The sequence below is a fragment of the Miscanthus floridulus genome, chromosome 8, assembly GCF_019320115.1.
Source record: "Miscanthus floridulus cultivar M001 chromosome 8, ASM1932011v1, whole genome shotgun sequence".
In the NCBI taxonomy this organism is placed as follows: Eukaryota; Viridiplantae; Streptophyta; class Magnoliopsida; order Poales; family Poaceae; genus Miscanthus; species Miscanthus floridulus.
In genome coordinates, this window is record NC_089587.1 from 206,077,293 (window position 1) to 206,097,020 (window position 19,728).

General features: G+C 47.2%; 2 protein-coding genes across 2 annotated transcripts; one reads left to right on the plus strand and one right to left on the minus strand.

The window, feature by feature from the left end:
* The first annotated feature begins 1,248 nt into the window (after nucleotides 1-1,248).
* On the plus strand, nucleotides 1,249-3,413 carry LOC136478017 (basic leucine zipper 43-like). Its single transcript, XM_066476338.1, has one exon. The coding sequence runs from the start codon at nucleotides 2,633-2,635 to the stop codon at nucleotides 3,140-3,142; it is 510 nt and encodes a 169-aa protein (XP_066332435.1). The 5' UTR covers nucleotides 1,249-2,632; the 3' UTR covers nucleotides 3,143-3,413.
* A 678-nt stretch (nucleotides 3,414-4,091) lies between these two features.
* LOC136478016 (serine protease SPPA, chloroplastic) lies at nucleotides 4,092-19,451 on the minus strand. The gene is made up of 13 exons (XM_066476337.1): nucleotides 18,972-19,451; nucleotides 18,242-18,425; nucleotides 18,019-18,156; nucleotides 17,103-17,273; nucleotides 16,934-17,037; nucleotides 15,953-16,020; nucleotides 14,134-14,300; nucleotides 12,529-12,598; nucleotides 12,290-12,444; nucleotides 12,016-12,121; nucleotides 5,096-5,183; nucleotides 4,882-5,025; nucleotides 4,092-4,561 (listed from the first exon to the last, which is right to left on the minus strand). Exons 1-13 carry the CDS (start codon nucleotides 19,356-19,358, stop codon nucleotides 4,328-4,330), a joined length of 2,016 nt encoding a protein of 671 aa, XP_066332434.1. The 5' UTR covers nucleotides 19,359-19,451; the 3' UTR covers nucleotides 4,092-4,327.
* Nucleotides 19,452-19,728: the final 277 nt, after the last annotated feature.

A 19,728-nucleotide genomic window follows, 5' to 3' on the forward strand; every position in this document is an offset into this window, starting at 1 on the left:
CCTCCAAGTAGATCAGTAAACCATGTCCAGTTCAGTCAAAATTGTCGACCTCGACATGCTCGGTCGACCATTAACCACCTCATCCAATTGGTCTTCCGGATAGTGACGTTTTACACTGTTGCACTGGATGAATGGGCATATTCAGACAAAAGGGCACATCCATATGGAAGAGAAGATAGCAAAAGCTTGTTACCTTGTACTTACCTACCTCATGCTTGATGACGGCCTGATAGGAAGTGATCTTCAATTTATCAGGTCGGAGCCCCGATCTTTGACGAGTGTGTTACCACACGAAAGGTGAACCAATCCTAGAAGCAAAGGAAACCAAGAAAAAACAAACAGCCATCTTCTTTACCTCTGATCGTGAACCATCTTTTGTGAGTTTTTTCCCCTTCATTCTTGTGATTCAAGATCCAAAGAGAACCAGATAAGATTTCCATGTCCTCCAAAGATGATGGCCTCATATATAGCTCTTAGGCCATTAAAAGAGTCGAGAACGAGGTGCCTAGGTGCCAAGTGATTTGACTCGAGCCTGGAATCGAATCCTCTCCCCCGTAAACCCCGAAGCCTCTAATTCTTTCTCCAGCTTAAGCCTAGCTATCCTCCTTCGATCCAGTTGACGGATAATCATTATGATTCTTCTTTATCCTGCAGAAGCAACACCAAAAAATTTTCAGCCGATAGCTAACCACAGCATTTCTGTCAACGACATGCTGAATATTCAGATTGTTAAACTGTTGGATCATAGGGATCATAGATCTAGCCATAGACTTGTCCTATTCGGTATAAAAGGTGAAGCAGTAGATCCTAATACATGTAGAACGAACTAGAGAGAGACAGGGAGATGGTGCTGAACCTGACACCGAGGAGGGGGAGGGTTCGGTGGCCGCCATTGGGTTCGTTGGTGATGTCTGCACACGGGCAGCAACGGTCGATGAAGATCGGTCGGAGATGCGGTGCCGGCGGTGAAGATCGACGGCGGCGCAGTGCAGCGGTGGAGGCACTTCACTGGCTGCGCCCCTCACTTAGATCAGGTTTAGGATTTGTCGGTGGGGAGGTCGGCTCAGGTCAACCTCGTAATTAGAGCCGCCGGCCCCAGCTCTTTATATAGCGCAGGGTGACAGGGGCCCTCCAGCCATGGTGGGCTGGGCGCCCCCGATCAGGGCACAAATCAAAGGTCCAACTGGGCCGTTAGGTCCAGTTAGGTTAGAGATCAATCTAACACAGATGACAAAGACGAAAACTGAGGCATCTCTTATTTGCCCTGACATAATGCATCTTCATATCTGGATAGTCTGAACTCAAGGAGGTTGCACTTGAGCATCGGCATACTGAGACACCTTAACTATGCTACCGAGCAATTCAAAGTTTTGATGTTAACATGGTATTGTAGCAAGGAATCAGTACATGCAAAATAACTCAAAACAAAAGAGTTATTGTAGACTGTTCCTAGGCCACCAGATTTAATACTGACCTCAGCATCAAACTCCCTATTAGAGTGAAGCCATGATTAGTATTTCTTTTTGTGAGGCTTATGCATTGACACTCCAATAAAACAGACACCATGGATCAGCGTAGTTCAGATTTTACTTTAAAAACTGGGCTCCTTAAGGCCTGACAAAACCATGTTGCCAACTGGAACAAAATCATCCTAGGAATGAAAACATCACACCGTAGGCCACCAGAACTGTTAGTTTATAAAACTCAGTTAAAGAATGAAAGGTAGGAAGCAACTGGAACTGCACAATGTTTATGTGTCCAAGCATAATAGACAGTGGATATGTTTTTTCCTTTAGTTGATGAAAAAAATAATGCCAAGTTGCCAACTTCAGAAGTGCAAGTTCCTTTTATCCAAGCAAATTTCAACTGGGGGCCACAGCAGTGGACAGAAGACACCAACCTTGGTACCTTTCTGAAATATTCTCCCATCGAATGAGAGCTCTAGCAGAAACTGTTAGCAGCTGCTGCAGAATAAAACAACATTCCTTAGAATTCCCACTGTGATTATCACTTGACCACACTGTTCTAATTGAGAAAAAAATATTACTGGCATCCCAGGCTACAAGTAGATCATACAGCCCTCTGGAAAATTATAACTCGATCACATACCAGACTCAGTATAGCAGCTGATCCATGATGCATTGCTCTCACCTCTCAGGCATACGTATTTTAACCTTAGGGTCCATTTCCATTCCACAATTCTCCACAAATGCCTGTCACTGTTATCCAACCACCATCCCTTTAAATGGCTAGAGCACCTGGTGCTAGTGATGTTATTCAGGGCCTTGCATCCTCACGGCCTTTGTTTGATCGCAAATGGACGGTCTTGATGGAGACACTTTTGGAAGCATGCTGGCCCGGCCCAGTACATTTAGAAAAGCTGGCACAATAATAATAAAAATCATAATTTCCGTCAAGACATTTGGTAACTTCAGTCTCATGTATAATGTGCTACTAGTACTACTGCTGTCCCTGACTTCTGTAAATCAAAGCAGCACAAAAAGGCAAGTTCAACGTTGCAGCTGTGGGTCCTATTCATTTCCATGATTCTTGCACACTATAAATCCACCCCGGTACCCTCTCCCCTTCTTTCACAAGCCACCCTTCCCTCCATTTCATAGCTCGAGTGAACATGTACCCTGCTGAGATTGCTAGTGTTCAATACTTATCTCCTGCAAGTGCAGCCTCTTTCAAACCTCATTACCATGTAGCTACCGACGACTTCCTCTACCAGTATAGCAACCTTCTGGTGCCTCACTCTTCATCCTACCAAGATGTTGCTCACTTGGTTCTTGAAGCTAGCTTCCCAGTTGGTAATAAATCCAATTCGGAGGAGTCAGATGACTATCAACGCAGTCTAGCAGAAGAGCGCAGGAAGAGAAGGATGATATCCAATAGGGAGTCTGCCCGACGATCACGCATGAGAAAGCAGAAGCAGCTGAGCGAGCTCTGGGCGCAGGTTGTTCACCTCCGCAGCACCAACCGTCAACTCCTTGATCAGCTCAACCATGTCATCAGAGACTGTGATCGTGTCCTCCACGAAAACTCCCAGCTGAGAGATGAACAAACCAAATTGCAGCAGCAGCTAGAGAAGCTCCCTGTAGAGACCACAGAGAGTGGTGTCATGAGTCCTGACTCTTGAAGTATTCAGGATTCCAAGTGTTAGATGAGATAATATGAGATTTACTTCCTTCGTCCTATCCTGAGGCTTTCATTTTTGTATCTTTGCTATATGTTTGGTATCAATGCTAGTATGTAGCGGTCATGTGGTAAAATGGCGAGTTCTCCATTTTCTTTCATCATGTTCTGTTGAATGTCACAAAAAAGATCAAGTAACAATGAACTTCAGTAAGTTATTCCTCAGAATAGGGGGACATGATAAAGCTATTAGCAGAATCAATGCTAGATAAAAGACGTCAGTGAGCCACTCATTCCATACTCATCCAGCATAGAAATAAATTCACAAAAACTGGAACACATTTGGTAACTAGGGAAATGCATTAGTCAAGAATCTCTTTTTGGTTACTTGGAAAATGTATGTCTATGATATTCTTAGTTTCTTATAATGAGCTATCAGATAGAGCGGCAGGGTGGATAGATTGAGGAACTATAGAAAACATGACGTATGCCGTAAAATTGTTGCTCAAAACGACAATGAGAACCTGTAATCAACACAAGCATCCGTATGCACTGTTTAAGTATTGATAAAGATTTCATGCTGTTACTCGCAATAGATGGTAGTGGAGCATTCCCATAAAAGAAAAGAAAGGGTGCTGTCAAAGCACTACTGAGTGCAAATGTAGTTACCTTTATTTTTCAGCAAATTTAATCGTCTGCACAGACTCCTAAATAAGTTATGCAAACCCAAACCTGCCCAATCTGAAATATGGCCAATGCACCTGATTGTGCAGATCACTGGAGCTCCTGTCATAAGGCTGTGTGTTACTGGGTTTCCAGTCACAAGGAACCTCCCTGAAACTTCGGGGTCATCCTACAAACTCTTCAAAAACATGAAACCAATAATGTAGAATATGCTACATAGTGCAACATATAATAAAATCTCACCAGTGAATGCAAGGGCCCTTGGGGGATTAGAGTTAATATCATGCATAAGAAAAGGTGAAGTTCCTTTTTCTTTTTCCCAGTATATCAATCATGATATTTTTAGTCATCAATGCAAAAGAACAAAATAGCATATACAATGCTAAATTAACTGTATAAATCCCAAACTACCTGTTTCTGTGTAAGGTAGATGTGTAAGGACATTATGAAATTTCCCTCATCCCTAAATACAAATGTTTGTAACATAAGGACCTGAATGCTAGAATCAATCAAAATAGTTCATGATATCTTTTATGAGCAACAATAATTGATTTTCTCTTGACATATCTCCTAAATTTTCAAACAAGATTCCATCCATCCTAGCTTGGACTCCACTTAGGGCGGTCATGTCCTGGAGCACTCCCTTCACTGCCCTGTCAACTCCAAGCAATGAACCTCCAATGCCGGATAAGATCTCTGGTAATGATGGGGAGGGCTTTGAAACTTCAACTAGCTGGATCTGCAGTGTTTAGCATACAATCAGCATCTGGAAGTGAACTCATTATGCATTTCTTACCAAAGTCACTCCATGAATACAGGAAGCTTGCATAATTTGTCGAGAAGTGAAATAAAGTACGAAAGCAAGACATAAAGAAGTAACAGAACTAAAACAAATCCAAACAGAAACGGATGAACTAAACATGGAAAGCTCTGCTAGTTCAGAGAATGACAACCATTGATAAGGTAACAGCTGAATACTAGAAAAGAAAAATGCTGCACTCATATGCATGCAATATAGGAATTTAATCAAAATACGTAAGTCTTTATAATAGAACATACCTTCTTATCCTTGGGTATATTAGCTTTCTGTTTTGCAATAGCAAGAGCTTGTGAAAGTCCACCTACTGAATCAACCAACCCTCTTGAAATCGCATCATGGCCGCTCCACACTCGACCTTGAGCAACAGTCTCCATCTGATCAACCTGGAGGGACAAGCACTTAGCACATATTTGAAGATCCATTATCTACTCAACATCTGAGATCAGTCCTTACACTCATTGATCGCGACATGGCTGCTTTATCACGAAACAATGCATAAGCATTTTGTGCTGACTTTTCAAAAAGCTCTGCCTCGTCTGGTCTGTGGAAATACATCAAGTACTTCAAATTCAAGGCGGTTCATACGATAGTAAAGCATAAAACAACTAACTGCAAATCTGGAAGCCATGAAATTGGTAGCAGTGCAGACAGCCTGGCCAATCAGTGGTTCCATTGCAACCCAGTTGCATTGATGCTCTGTTATGAATTATGATGGGCAAGCACTATCACAGAAGGCGTCAGGGTGGTCTGCAGTCATTGTCCAGCTGGTATAGATCTTTGCTTGATAGCCAAGTTCAGTTAGTTGCTTGGTTTAGATAAAGACGTTTGTTAGTAAGTTACTGTTTGTTAGTGTCTAGATATGATGGATTCAAACAGCCAGCTACAAATATGATAGTTTTGGGTAAGCAATAAATTAATCTGTTCTCTCATCTCCTTGCTCAGAGCCTCACCGGCGTCAACCACTTACCACTGGCAGGAAACCGGCAGCAGAACGACCAAAGGCCTCCACCTCCCTCAGCTATCCTATTCGGTCAATGCCTCATGGTTGTGACATTCTCCATTAAGGTGGGAGAATAGGTTCAAATGCCGGACTGAACCATTTTCTCAAAAAAAAAAAAGGATAAGGGTGTTTAAACTTATCAACTAAGATTTTTCATAAGAAAAAACAACATGTTAACTAAGAGGAATTACAACAGATGGTCATCTTGGCTTCAGTGCTTCACAACCATAATAGAGGGTCATGGTTTACTTCTTCTCTATTCACACACAAAGCATGGAGGGTCATGGTCTCATGGACTTACTCTCAGTTCTAAAACGAAATATTACACATAACACATCAAATGCCACAGTTAATTATATGATATAAGCCCACAACAAATAACTCGCTCAATAGGCTACATTATGGAAGTTCATGTTCACTGAGGTGCTGTTTGGTTCCACCACTGGCAACATCAGCGTGAAGGGAACGGCTTCCTAGCGGCAACGTAAATGGAATCAGCTACTGCGCTATCTGTTTGGTCCAGCGCTGGTAACAGGAAAACGGTTGCCAGACAGGAGCGCTATCAGCTACCACCAATAATTGGGCGTGATCAGTTTGCTGAAGGCCCGGGTCTACTCCTGTGGTATGTGTTACCATTGTACTCCAGGCAAACAAAAACTAACGTGATCTAATCGCACTGTAATCGATTCACATCGAAAAAGGAACCAACCAAACAGCACCTAAATGTTTGTGTGGTTCATGCAGTCATACTTCAACACTGCAGGAAATTCGCAACTCATAATTTCAAAAATGTTGTCGAGATATCAATGTGAGGAGAGGTAGAGGAAGACCGAAGCTGACGTGGGGGGAGGCAATAAAAAGAGATTTGAAAGGTTGGGTGTCAAGGGCGTCGAACCCTCGACGCGCAGGGCCTCGGCTACGAAGCTCGTAACCTTCGGCCGTCTTCTCCGGTGAGGTTATGCCCCTCTACCGTAGGCTTTAGATAAGATGGGAGATAGGATAATAATCTTGCTTAATTGTTAACACGCTGATACAGAGAGTTTATAGCCTTACGGCTTTAACTAACCGGGAGCCACGCTCCTACAATCAAGGCCGGCCCATGCAAAACAAAACAGAAAGCTATGCCAAAGAAAGGAAACTCCGATCGCCTTCCAGTCAGCCACTGCTCGCGGTGATCGCGCGTGGCTGCTCCTCGCGTGCGCGCTGCATGCGCTCGGCGCGTTCCGCGTCGCGCCGGATGTCACGGGCCCGGCGTCTACGTGTATACGTGCGCCCGACCATGACATCTCCCCCCCCCTCGAGACTCAGCTCGTCCTCGAGCTGAAGGGCAGGGTACTTGACACGGAGAACGTCGATGTCCTCCCAAGTTGCCGAAGCCGGAGACTCGCCCTTCCACTGAACAAGGGCCTGGCGCACGCCTCGCGCCAAACGAAACCGAACAGCACGTTCCGGTTCCGGGGTGATGGCGCCGTGATGGAGAGGAGGCAGCGCTGGTGGTGCACCTGGTGGCGGCCCGTGGAACATCTTGAGCAGGCCAATGTGGAACACATCATGGAGACGAGCTCCGGCCGGGAGCTCCAGACGGACGGCCACATCGTTGATGAGCTCGGTGACGCGGTACGGCCCATAGAAGCGGGGCTTCAGCTTGCCTGTGCCGGACTGAGGGAGCGACGCGGCGGGCCGCTGGCGCAGACGGAGGAGCGCCCAGTCGCCCACCTTGTAGGCAACGTGGCGGTGGTGCCTGTCATAGTGCAGCTTCTGGACCGCCTGAGCTTGCTCGAGCCGGTAGCGGATGTCGGAGAGAAACTCGGCCCGCTCTTCCATGCTCTTGGCGACCGCTGCGACCCGCGTGTCCCCTGGTTCGTAGGAGCGGATGGAGGGTGGATCCCTGCCATAGACGACCCGGAACGGGGTGTCCCGAAGTGATGACTGGTACGCCGTGTTGAAGGTGAACTCCGCCCATGGGAGCCAGCGCAGCCATTGCCGTGGACGGTCCCCTGTCAAGCAACGCAAGTACATAATAATCACCCGGTTAGCCGCCTCGGACTGCCCATCCGACTGCGGGTGGAATGCCGTCGTCATGTGCAACTTGGTGCCCATCAGCCGCATGAGTTCGCGCCAAAATGTCGAGGTGAAGATGGGGTCGCGGTCCGACACCATGGACTGCGGAACGCCATGGAGACGAACGATCTCGGCGAAGAAGGCTTGCGCGACGGACTCGGCGGAGTACGGGTGCGCCAGCGGGATGAAGTGGCAGTATTTGCTGAACCTGTCCACCACCGTCAGGATGACGGATTTGCCGCTAACTCGTGGCAGCGCCTCGACGAAATCTAGAGCGATGTCGGTCCAGACGCCCTGGGGCACCGGCAGGGGCAGCAGGAGGCCGGCCGGGCTTAAGTGCTCGGACTTGTAACGTTGGCACACCACACAGGAACGTACCCAATCCTGGACGAGCTGCTTCATGTTGGGGATGTGGAAATCGCGCCGGAGGCGGTGCAGGGTACGCTGGACACCCTCGTGACCGTCCCCATGTGTAGCCTCGATGATCTCCCGAGCTAAGGGCGATGCCGGAGGAATGTACAGCCGGCTGTTGTACTGCAGCAGGTCATCGACGAGCGCCCAGGGGCCCGTGCGCGTGCCAGCGGTGACCTCGGCGCGAAGGGCAGTGAGCGCCGGGTCCTGGCGCTGCGCGTCAAGCAGCTTGCCGATGAAGTCAAAGCGAGGCGCAGACAGCGCCAAGATGGCGGCCTCCTCCGTGTCGCGGCGTGACAGGGCGTCCGCAACAGCATTCGCAGCGCCCGGCTTGTATTCCACGGCGAAGTCGAACCCCAGCAACTTGCCCACCCAATGATGCTGAGGGATGGTGGCGAGGCGCTGGTCCAGCAGGTACTTGAGGGAGTAGTGGTCGGTCTTGACGACGAAGCGCCGGCCCCAGAGGTACGGCCGCCAGTGACGGACGGCGTGCACCAGGCCGATCAGCTCTCTTTCGTAGGCAGCGAGGGCACGATGACGCGGCGCGACGGGGCGGCTGAAGAACGCCACGGGGTGGCCGTCCTGGACCAGCACAGCGCCGAACCCGTGGGTGGACGCGTCGCACTCGACGGTGAACGGCGAGGTGAAATCCGGCATGGCGAGGACGGGCGCCGATGTCACTGCTGCCTTAAGGGCGTCGAAGGCAGCGGCGGTGTCCGCGGTCCAGGAGAACCCGTCTTTCTTGGTGAGGGCCGTCAGCGGGGCGGCGATGATGCCGTAGTTGTGGACGAACTTCCGGTAGTAACCGGCGAGGCCGAGGAAGCTGCGCACCGCCCGTGCCGAACGGGGAACCGGCCACTCGTGGATAGCCTGAACCTTGGCCGGGTCCATGGCGACGCCCGCCTCGGATATGACGTGGCCGAGGTAGGACACCGAGGGGGAGCCGAAGGTGCACTTGCTGCGCTTGACGAAGAGCCGGTGCTGACGGAGCACGAAGAGGACAGAACGCAGGTGCCGCAGGTGGTCGGTCCAAGTCGCACTGTAAATCAAAATGTCATCAAAGAAGACAAGCACGAAGCGTCGCAGAAACGGTCGGAGCACGTCGTTCATCAGCGCCTGGAACGTTGCCGGGGCGTTGCACAGCCCGAACGGCATGACGAGGAACTCGTAGAGGCCGTCGTGTGTACGGAAGGCGGTCTTGTGGACGTCCTCGGGCCGCATCCGCACTTGGTGATACCCCGACCGCAGGTCGAGTTTGGTGAAGAAACGGGCGCCGTGGAGTTCGTCGAGGAGCTCGTCGACGACGGGAATCGGGAACGCGTCCTTGACGGTGAGGGCGTTGAGGGCGCGGTAATCAACGCAGAAACGCCATGAGCCGTCGGCCTTCTTGACGAGCAGGACCGGCGAGGAAAAAGGCGAGTCGCTGCGGCGGACGACGCCCTGCTCGATCATTGCGGCGCACTGGCGTTCCAGCTCGTCCTTGTGGGCCGCTGGGTAGCGGTATGGACGGACCGCCACGGGAACGGAGCCAGGCTTGAGGACGATGGCGTGGTCTCGGCCACGTGGAGGTGGGAGGCCCGTCGGTTCGCCGAAGACGTCCGCATATGCGACCAGGAGCTCATCCAGGAGCGTCCCACTGGCCGCGGCGATGGTGCGCAGTTGCGCTGTCGCGGTTGAGGCCACGCCCTTCCAGGCGACGCGTTGCCCGTCTCGCTGGAACGCCATCGACCGGGAGGCGAAATCCCACACGATGGGACCCAACGTGCCGAGCCACCGAGTGCCCAGCACCACGTCGAAACCTGCGAGGGGCATCACAAAGAGATCGGTGTGGAATGTGGAGCCGTTGATGGTGAACGCCGCGTCCCGGATGACACCAGGGCAGGCCACGCGTTCGCCGTTGGCGACGATGGCCGTCATGCGCGGGCTGGACTGGATCGGGAGGCCGGCGCGCCGGGCCGCCTCCTCCCCGATGAAGCTGTGCGTCGAGCCTCCATCCAGCAAGGCGAGGAGGGAGGCGTCACCTACGGTCACCTGGAGCTGGATCGTGTCCGCGATGGGCACGCCGGCGACGGCATGCAGGGAGAACACGGGCGCCTCCGTATCCCCGGCGGCGGCCGCCGCGTCACCCTCAACCGCGCCGTTGTCGATCTCCACCCCGTCGACGAAGAAGAGGCGACGGCAGAACCTGTTGTGGCCACGGGTGAATTTCTCGTCGCAGTTGAAACACAGACCTTGGCGGCGGCGTTCGGCCATCGCTTCTGGCGTCAGGCGCCGTGGGTTGGCCGCGTCGCGACCCTGTGGGGCGGCCGCTGGTGGGGCAGGCAGCGCCAACTGCTGCGCGGGCGCGGGTAGCGCGAACCGTGGCGCAGGCGCAGGTAGCAGTCCACGCGGCGGGGCTCGCGGAGGAGGTGGCGCCGGCCGATCGTGCTCCATCAACTCCACCTGGCGTGCCAGGCTCATGGCTGCGGCGAGCGTCTCCGGATGGTGGATGCGGACGGCGTGGCTGAGAGGCGGCAGAAGACCGCCGGTGAAGAGCTGGACTCGCTGGGACTCGTCGAGCCTACCCGCGCGCGGCAGGAGCGCCTGGAAGCGGTTGGAGTATTCCTCCACTGTTCCCGTGCGCCGGCACTCGGAGAGTTCGAAGAGCGGGGCCGAACGCAGGGGTGGCCCGAAACGCAGGTTCACGAGTTCCTTGAAGCGCCCCCACGTCGGGGCTCCCTCATCCTCGAGCAGCTGGGTGTACCAAGTCTGCGCGACGTCGTCCAGGTGGTAGGACGCCATGCCGACGCGTTCTTCGGCCATGGTGCGGTGGTGACGGAAATACGCCTCGAATTTGTTGAGGAAGAGCAGCGGATCCGTGGTGCCGTCGTAGCGGGGAAAATCCCACTTCTTGGGCCGGGGGGGCAGGTCGAGGTCGCGCGGCCCTTCCGGGTGGCGCGTCTCGCTGCTGTCGGTCATGGAGGCCTTGTCCTTCATGGTCGCCATCTCGGCCTTCAGGGAGGTGAGTTCGGCAGACATGTGCTTGATCGCCTGCAAGAGGTCGGCGATGGAGGGCTCAGCCATGTCGGCGGCTGTGTTGGCGGCGGCGGCGGGTGCTGGGGCTGAGGATCGAATGGATCGTGATACCAGGTTGTCAAGGGCGTCGAACCCTCGACGCGCAGGGCCTCGGCTACGAAGCTCGTAACCTTCGGCCGTCTTCTCCGGTGAGGTTATGCCCCTCTACCGTAGGCTTTAGATAAGATGGGAGATAGGATAATAATCTTGCTTAATTGTTAACACGCTGATACAGAGAGTTTATAGCCTTACGGCTTTAACTAACCGGGAGCCACGCTCCTACAATCAAGGCCGGCCCATGCAAAACAAAACAGAAAGCTATGCCAAAGAAAGGAAACTCCGATCGCCTTCCAGTCAGCCACTGCTCGCGGTGATCGCGCGTGGCTGCTCCTCGCGTGCGCGCTGCATGCGCTCGGCGCGTTCCGCGTCGCGCCGGATGTCACGGGCCCGGCGTCTACGTGTATACGTGCGCCCGACCATGACATTGGGATATACCTAGAGATCTTTGTTTGGATAGGAGTGCTTGGAAAGCAGCTATTGACGTGCCTGAACCGTGACTAGGGGCTCATGTTGGGTTTCAACTCTAGCCTACCCCAACTTGTCTGGGACTAAAAGGCTTTGTTGTTGTTGAACAACATATCGTGAGAGAAACTAAGATCCAAAATATACTTTGAAAAACTTTTATCCTACCAAAATATGCCTTACATTAATGGGCGGAGGGAGTTTATGACACCGGAATCACTGCAAACTATACCACAGTTCCAGTGTGCTGCTTTTATGTTGTTCCTATTATTAACTAATGGTCCAGTATTACTAATAACATGATGTAAATAATGCAACATCTGACCTTAAAGGTCGTTGATCAGCAGCATTAAGCTCAGCGTATAGACCCTTGGATAGAATCTCTTTATTGAAATCAATCCTCTCATACAACTTTTGAAGGCAGAACTTCCCTGCAATCCCATAAACCAGTATTAAAACATGAATAAATAAATAACGATAGCTCTACTTACTACCTGAATTCTGAATAGACTAGAGTTAATTCAATTCTGAAGAAGTGACAATTGCAGGTGGATAACCTTAGAACCTTAGATGTTGGAACACAAGATAATAAGGATCACCTGTAACAACTCCAATTGATCCTGTAAGAGTAAGTTTCTCAGCAACAATTACTGGTGCAGCCATTGCCATGTAGTACCCCCCACTTGCAGCAACATCAGACATCGAAGCAACCACAGGTTTAGAGTTAGCTAGAAGTCTGATTTCTCTCCACATCCTAGTTAAAGCAAGAATTCGTAATATGTTACTGAATACTCTGCTGCTGCAGCTGCTGAGAAGTAAATCCTAAGGCGTAACTTACAGGTCAGAAGCAAGAGCATCACCACCAGGGCTGTCTATACGTAAGATAACAGCTTTGTACTTTTCTGATTCTGTAAAGCGTAAGAAGCTATATAATTAGAAGTGATAGAATTGTCAGTTGAAATAACAGGAGTTTGCACAATATGTACATGCTCATGTAAACTACAAGAATCTCCTAGAGTCCATGGGACTACTTCCTCTGATCTTAAAAATAAGTTTCAGAACCTATGCTGCTAAAAGATTCAGTCATGACCATGTAAAGAATTAGATAGATTAACAATGGAAAATTGATGTTAACTGGCCCATACACACACACACACAAAAAAAAAAAAAAAAAAAAAAAAAAAAAAAAAAACTCGATCAGTGGGAGAGACGTCCCCCTGATATTGTTCTAAGACAGGGGCCCGCTGAACCACGAAACAGGCAGAAACCTCCCACATAGTCTTACTTCTTTGGCGCAACCCTATGCTCTTCTATTACTCAGGAAGGTGGGCACAACAATGCAGTGTTTGGTTCAAGCTCAGTTTGGCAGGCTGCTCACAGCAAGCCTTTGCCGCTGCGCTACAACCATATCCACTCAATTGGTCCATATGAAAAGTACTTTCAAGACATAATCATCTTCATCTTATAAATCATATTTTCATATAATTTTCTAGTCAAAGTTCCACCTATTTGTGTAAATGTCCCAATGCCTTTATATTTGTGGTCAGAGAGATAGAGCAGGAGGGTGGGCACAACAATGCAGTGTTTGGTTCAAGCTCAGTTTGGCAGGCTGCTCACAGCAAGCCTTTGCCGCTGCGCTACAACCGTATCCACTCAATTGGTCCATATGAAAAGTACTTTCAAGACATATACATCTTCATCTTATAAATCATATTTTCATATAATTTTCTAGTCAAAGTTCCACCTATTTGTGTAAATGTCCCAATGCCTTTATATTTGTGGTCAGAGAGATCGAGCAGCGCAAGTAAAATTTTGGGGAATAACAAAATAAGGTTGCAAAGTGAGCTTGTAAGGTTTGCTAAAGTGTAAAGGAAGGGATAGTGTTACAGATGGTTTTGCTGAATTTTTTACAAGAAAATATCTTCATCTTCAGCATATCTGGTTTAATTGGGTAAAAAAAATCCTTTGAAGGGGCCAAGAGCGTAAATGAAACAAGTCCTCACTAGCTATGGGATTCCATGAGTTAATTATTCTGAGTGGTTCTGCACAAACTGAAATTGAACAATGAATTGGCATAGATAAGTGGAAATGGAAAGCTTCAATTTTTCATATTAAGCAAAGAGTGACTGAATGCCTTGCTATAAAATGATCTCTATTCAACATTTTTTGGCTGAACCAAAGGGGGTATGGAGAGGCAAATTAAAAAGAGATTATATATCATGTGTTCAGTATCAATTAGAAACCCACATATATGCCTTTTAAATTTGCAGGGGGGCTTGAGCAATGGTTGGTACTAAGTAAATTCCAGATCAGATTCCAAAACAAAGATATAAACTGATCGCTGAAATAATATAGCAAAATTACCTGATCGCTTACAAACAACAAATCAAATTTACTTCTGAAGGAGTATCAACTGATCGCTGAAATAATATTGCAAAATTACCTCTAACAGTTCGTATCTTCTCAATTAACTGCTCAGCGATAATGCCTGAACCAGGAGCACTCAATGGGCTACGGGTCCGTGTTATACTTCCAGAAGCTCTGATTATGGCAATTTGTTCACCTCCTCCTTGTAATCCAAGAGTCTGTTTACTAACACGCGAGTATTTACTGTAAAGAGAATCTTCACTAGTTCAGCACATGAAACAGTAATACTAATAAAAGTATATAGGAATTAACATCCTGGACTAGAAAGCATAGGCAAGCAGGTTCCACTTGTTTTGGGTCACTGGGATGACACAAAACTTGATAAAATGAACTAAGATAGCATACATGTAATATAGGTCTGTTTGACATGTTCGGCTGGAGGAGACCTCTATGGGCCTGTTTGGTTGCCTGCATTAGCCTGTATCGAGGCTTGTGCAATGCAGTTTGCTCATGTTTGGTTGCCCGCGAGAGGCTCTTATGCAGGCTTGTGTAATGCAGTTTGCCCATGTTTGGTTGCTCGCAGAGGCTCTTATGCAGGCTTGTACAGTGCTCAAAGCAGGTCCAATACAGGTTACAGGATTAGTTAGTATGCCAGATTTGGTCATACCAAGCAATGCAGATTTGCACAAACTAATGAGGCACACAAAAATGAAATATTTTAACCTCCCCTGCCTCTACAGACCTCTACTAGAACATGGAGGTGATTGCATGCAACACAATGTGAGCAACCAAACATAATTTTACCGAACACGGCTTGATTGGACAAGGACAACCAAACACCAAGACATTGCAGACGTTTATGCTGGTTTGGGTTATACTGCATAAGCTCTAAGGGCAGCTCCAACGTGCTTGCTAAGCCAGTGCTAGCAGGAGAGAGAAACTAGATACACAGGTGTAATACATTGGAGAGATGGTGCTATGCTAGAACCAGCAAGCACCTGTGGGCTATTTGAGCACCCAGTGCAAACCAAAAAAAAAAAGTTGTGTCAGAGCAATAGATACAGGTTCACCACACCACCTTTACATCCATTGGCCTGTGAACAATATTTTATTTGTTGCAGGTCCCATCTTAGTATGTGCTAAGAAATTTATACACTGGAGACTTTTTTGCTAGCAAAGCACCTCTTGACGTGTCAGATGTTTGCACCTTGGCCAAGATTATACGTCGGAGCTGCCCTAATGCAAGTAAGGTTAATGCAAGCAATCATCACACCCTATGTAAAGCTATATTGCGCAGAATGAGTAAAATAATGCATACTACAGAGCTTATCTATATCTATATCTTGTATAAAGCTAATCTCCACTACAAGTTCTATCTCAACATGCAAGCCATCCACATCATCTCCCACTAACTATCCACATAATCTCCCGCTAATAACCATGTCATACACTCATACTACCAACTTTCAACCTTTTAATGCAAGCTATCCACGTCATCTCCACTAAGCGAATTACTACTTTCAATATATAAGAAATATAGAAGGCATCCATATGTTGCTATTTGTTTTGCCATTCCATCATCTTATAATTCGATCTAATCATGTTTTTTTTATTCGATTCTTTTTTATTGCCTTGCCTGGTCTTGGTAAGAATAGATGTAATGTAAGAACATATAGGTTTAGCTCATACATGCAACTGTTTTATTTCTAAAAAACCTGCAGCAATGCGCAGGGTATCCTTCTAGTCGCATGTGTTTCAAATGTCAGGATTTGAAATGTAACATAAAAATATATGTACAGAAAAAACTAAAAAAATCAGCCAGTTTTCCAGAACAATTGACAGGAGCATTCTGATAGACTACTTTATTCCTAGTGTCACAGAAATACAAAAATTACCTGTAGTCAACCATACGCAGACTTTTCTTGTCTTTCTGCCCTACTCTCTCCTTTAGTAATGTCATTACCTGTTGAATTAGACAATGGCAACAAAGACACATGCAGAAGAAAAGTAAGTTATATCATTAGAACCGCATTTCATTTATGAATTGTTACTATGCATAACAAAAACACATTTGTATTGAACACTAAAGGGGACACTTAATGCTGTCAGTGAAAGAAGTAAAGTAATTGTGTATCAATAGCTTGTTCCATAAGTTCAAAACTTTGGTTTCCTTATTAAAAAGAACCCTTTGGTTCAAAACAAAATATAGCATGGTATATGCATCACGAACATAAATGCCTTGCAGCTTGCACAATGCTGCATCTATTCATCTTCATGCATACTTGATTATCTTTGGCACCATGAATTGCACAGACTGCCAATAATTTATTTCTTGCCAAATTATACAATGGTAAAATAAGGAACCTATGGATAGCTAAAACGTTAATTTACTGTCCTATATGGATCCTAAACTTTTGTCAAAACTTCTTAATAAGAATTGACTAAAAGGCCCTTGCAACCTAATTGAAAAGTTCTTTGTTCCATCATGGATGGGGGAAGGCAATATTTAGAAGGTGGCAAAATGAAGAATAGTCATCTGATGAACACATGGAAGTTAGCAATTCACATGCCAAAACCATAAACTAGAAATCGATATTCTTTCACTCCTACAACTGTTGTGAGCAATATATTGTTAATGTCCATAATTTACTTTCCATTTTGCTTCATGCAGCTCTTTTGGGTTTCTTTTTTTAGGTAAATACACTAGGGGAGCCCCCTACTGCAATAAGACACAATCTTCTCCAGTTTCATCTTTCCGTTGAAAATGACTTAAATAAACAACCAAAATGGATGTGTTCTGAACATGAAATGCTATCTGTAGTAACTATCTGTGCAATTAACTTCACCATGCTAACAGTTAATTCAGTAACCCATACCTCATCATCATACAGTAAATCTGTTATCCAACCTTCTTCCTTGAGTCTGGCAACCTGGTAGACCCCTGAATTAATAAATCCCTCGATTTCTTCTTTTTCCTTCCCTGTAGAGCAAACTCTGCAATGACATTTTCTCTTAACACGAGTAAAACAGATTTGCTGGAATTACCATGTGTAGAAGATATTGTTTCCAGCCAGTTTCCATAAATATTGTCAAGCAGTGTCGCCAGCATCTCCCTGACTTCATTTGACATGCTCTTGCGTGCGAGTTGATCTCCAGCACTTTTGTATTTACCAATTCGTTGAATTTCTGGTTCTATTCCAACTTTCTCAAGGACACCTTACCGATGGAATTCAAAATTATTAGATACCCTCAGACGAACTTAACTGCATTCAAGTTATCTGTGTGTGGAATAATAAAATGTAAAGTATGACCAACTGTACAAAACTTAGCACCCAGTGAGAAGTGAAACTAACAGAAATGCATTAGACAATAGTCTCAGCAGTCATAATTTCATAAAGAAGTAAAACTTTAGGTGATCAATATCATCCCAAGACACAAATTTTATTTTTGCAGAATCAAAGATATAACTAATCACTAGTGTTTCTTCTAACATATTTATAAAACCTAGTATGAGTATTTTCAAGATAAATCTGTGAATACCATTTCTGCAGGCCCTATCTAATATTTGGAGGTAAAGGTCGCCAATATTTTAGAAAGTTAACTGCATGTACTTAATGAATCACTTTGTGTTTAACTGGAGTGGATATACTAAGAGCATAACAATTACTATAATAGAATGAATTATCGCTGTACTAAGAGAAAATACGTATAAGAAAGCACATTCCAGGTAATACACACGAAAACCATCCAATCAGTAATCAGAGCTAACAACTTAACTAGTTCTATTGCACCGCTACAACCATGATAAATCAGCAAAATCTCTTTCCACTATTAAGAGATGACACTTAAAAACAGGTTTTCATAAGAGCATAATGCTTCTTGTTCAACACCCCACCCCCAAGGGCCCAACAGAAAAAAAAGGAAAGTAGATGTTTCATGTCATTTTCGTACAAGAAATTACCTCTGAGAAATGTTTGCCCAACAGTTAGGCCAAACAGAGCAACGTAAGCACTTGGAGGTGCATATAGCTCACCACATGCGCAGGCAAGGTAGTATTCTTTCTCCCCACAAACAGGCATATAACCAACAACAAATTTACCTAAAAGAATGTTCAAAATGTGTTCATCATCCGCCATGCATGGACATAAGTAATGAACAAAATTTAGAGTAGCTTCTATGAGTACCAGACTTCTTGAAATCCACAATGTGCCTTCTGATCTCATCCACCTTCGCCCACCCACATCTCAGTGGCTCTATGTGCAGATAAATCCCTGAGATCCGTGGGTCATATGCTGCCTTAACAAAATTCTCACAGATTTGTGGTAGTGACAGCCCTGACGAGAAGCGTGTCTTCAATTGATCAGATATCTGCAACCATTACCAGCGACAACAAAAATCACAAAGTCACACCATAGAGCATACGCCATACATTAGCAAAGTTGACAACAACTGGGGGAAGAAGACAAAGTCTAGATTACACAATGGTAAGTAATATTGGACGAGAGTGGAGCCAACACCACAAGATTCTATGAAAGCAAAGCTAAACAGCCAGCACAAAAATATTAAGGGTGATCACAACTGGATTATTATAATCTTAGATTACACATAGGATTATTACAGTCTAGATTATGAACTATAATGATGTGAGTGTTTGGATTCCTGGATTATTCTTAGTTCAAGTGAAAAATATTCATGATCACCAAAAATCAGGTCCGCGGTGGATATAATCCAGGTCATAATCTAGGCCTTTTGGGATCAAAATTAGATTATTTTAGCTGATTATTATAAATCACAGTGGACCCAAACAGGCCCTAAGACACACACTACGAAGACCTTCAGAATGTACGAAATGATCAAATCGCATTATAGGAGAGCAAAAACGGCAAGTGCTCCGTGCCGTGCGGAAGCAATCACCTCGCCACGTAGCTTCATCTTGAGGACGCTTCCTTTGCGGACGCGCTGCCACGGCGGCGCCACGAGCATGCGGAGCTTGACGGCGAGCTGGGTCCCCCACCCAAGCTCTTCGACCTCGAACGCCGGCACCGCGGGCGATAGCTGCTCCTGGGCCTCACTGGCGGCCGGAGACGGCTCCTGCTCCTCTTTGGTGGGCCCGGGGGAGGACTCCACTGCGCGGATAGGGACGCGGAGCGGCGAGGGGAGGGTGCGGCGCGCGGCGAAGGGGGGAGGGGAGGGGAAGGAGGCGAAGTGGTGGTGCTGGGAGGGGGAGAGCACGAGGGTGGCAGCGCAGAGGTGGGAGGAGTGGCAGTACGGCGCCGCGCGGAGCACGAGAAGCCTCGCCATTGCCAAGCGAGCTTCTGGACGCTCGGGAATGGCGGATGGCAGCAGTTGGAGTGTGGGGGGACTGGGGAGGAAGGAAGCCGAGGAGGTGTGGTGGACCGGGTCTAGGGATTGTGGGGTCGGGAATGGAGGGGATGGGCCGGACGGGGATAGCTCTGGGGCGGTTGATTTGTTGCCACGTTTATCTCTAAAAAAAATAGTATATGTAAGTTTTGAAGGAAAAACGGCAGTAAAGGCATGTAATCTAATGACGATATTTTATTTGTATATAATAATCGCTTTCATCGTTTCAAACTTCTAGAATGGGTCGATTATTCTGAATTTCTAAGTCAGCTGGCAAATCTCACTTGGTCACAGAAAGGGGAAAGCCACA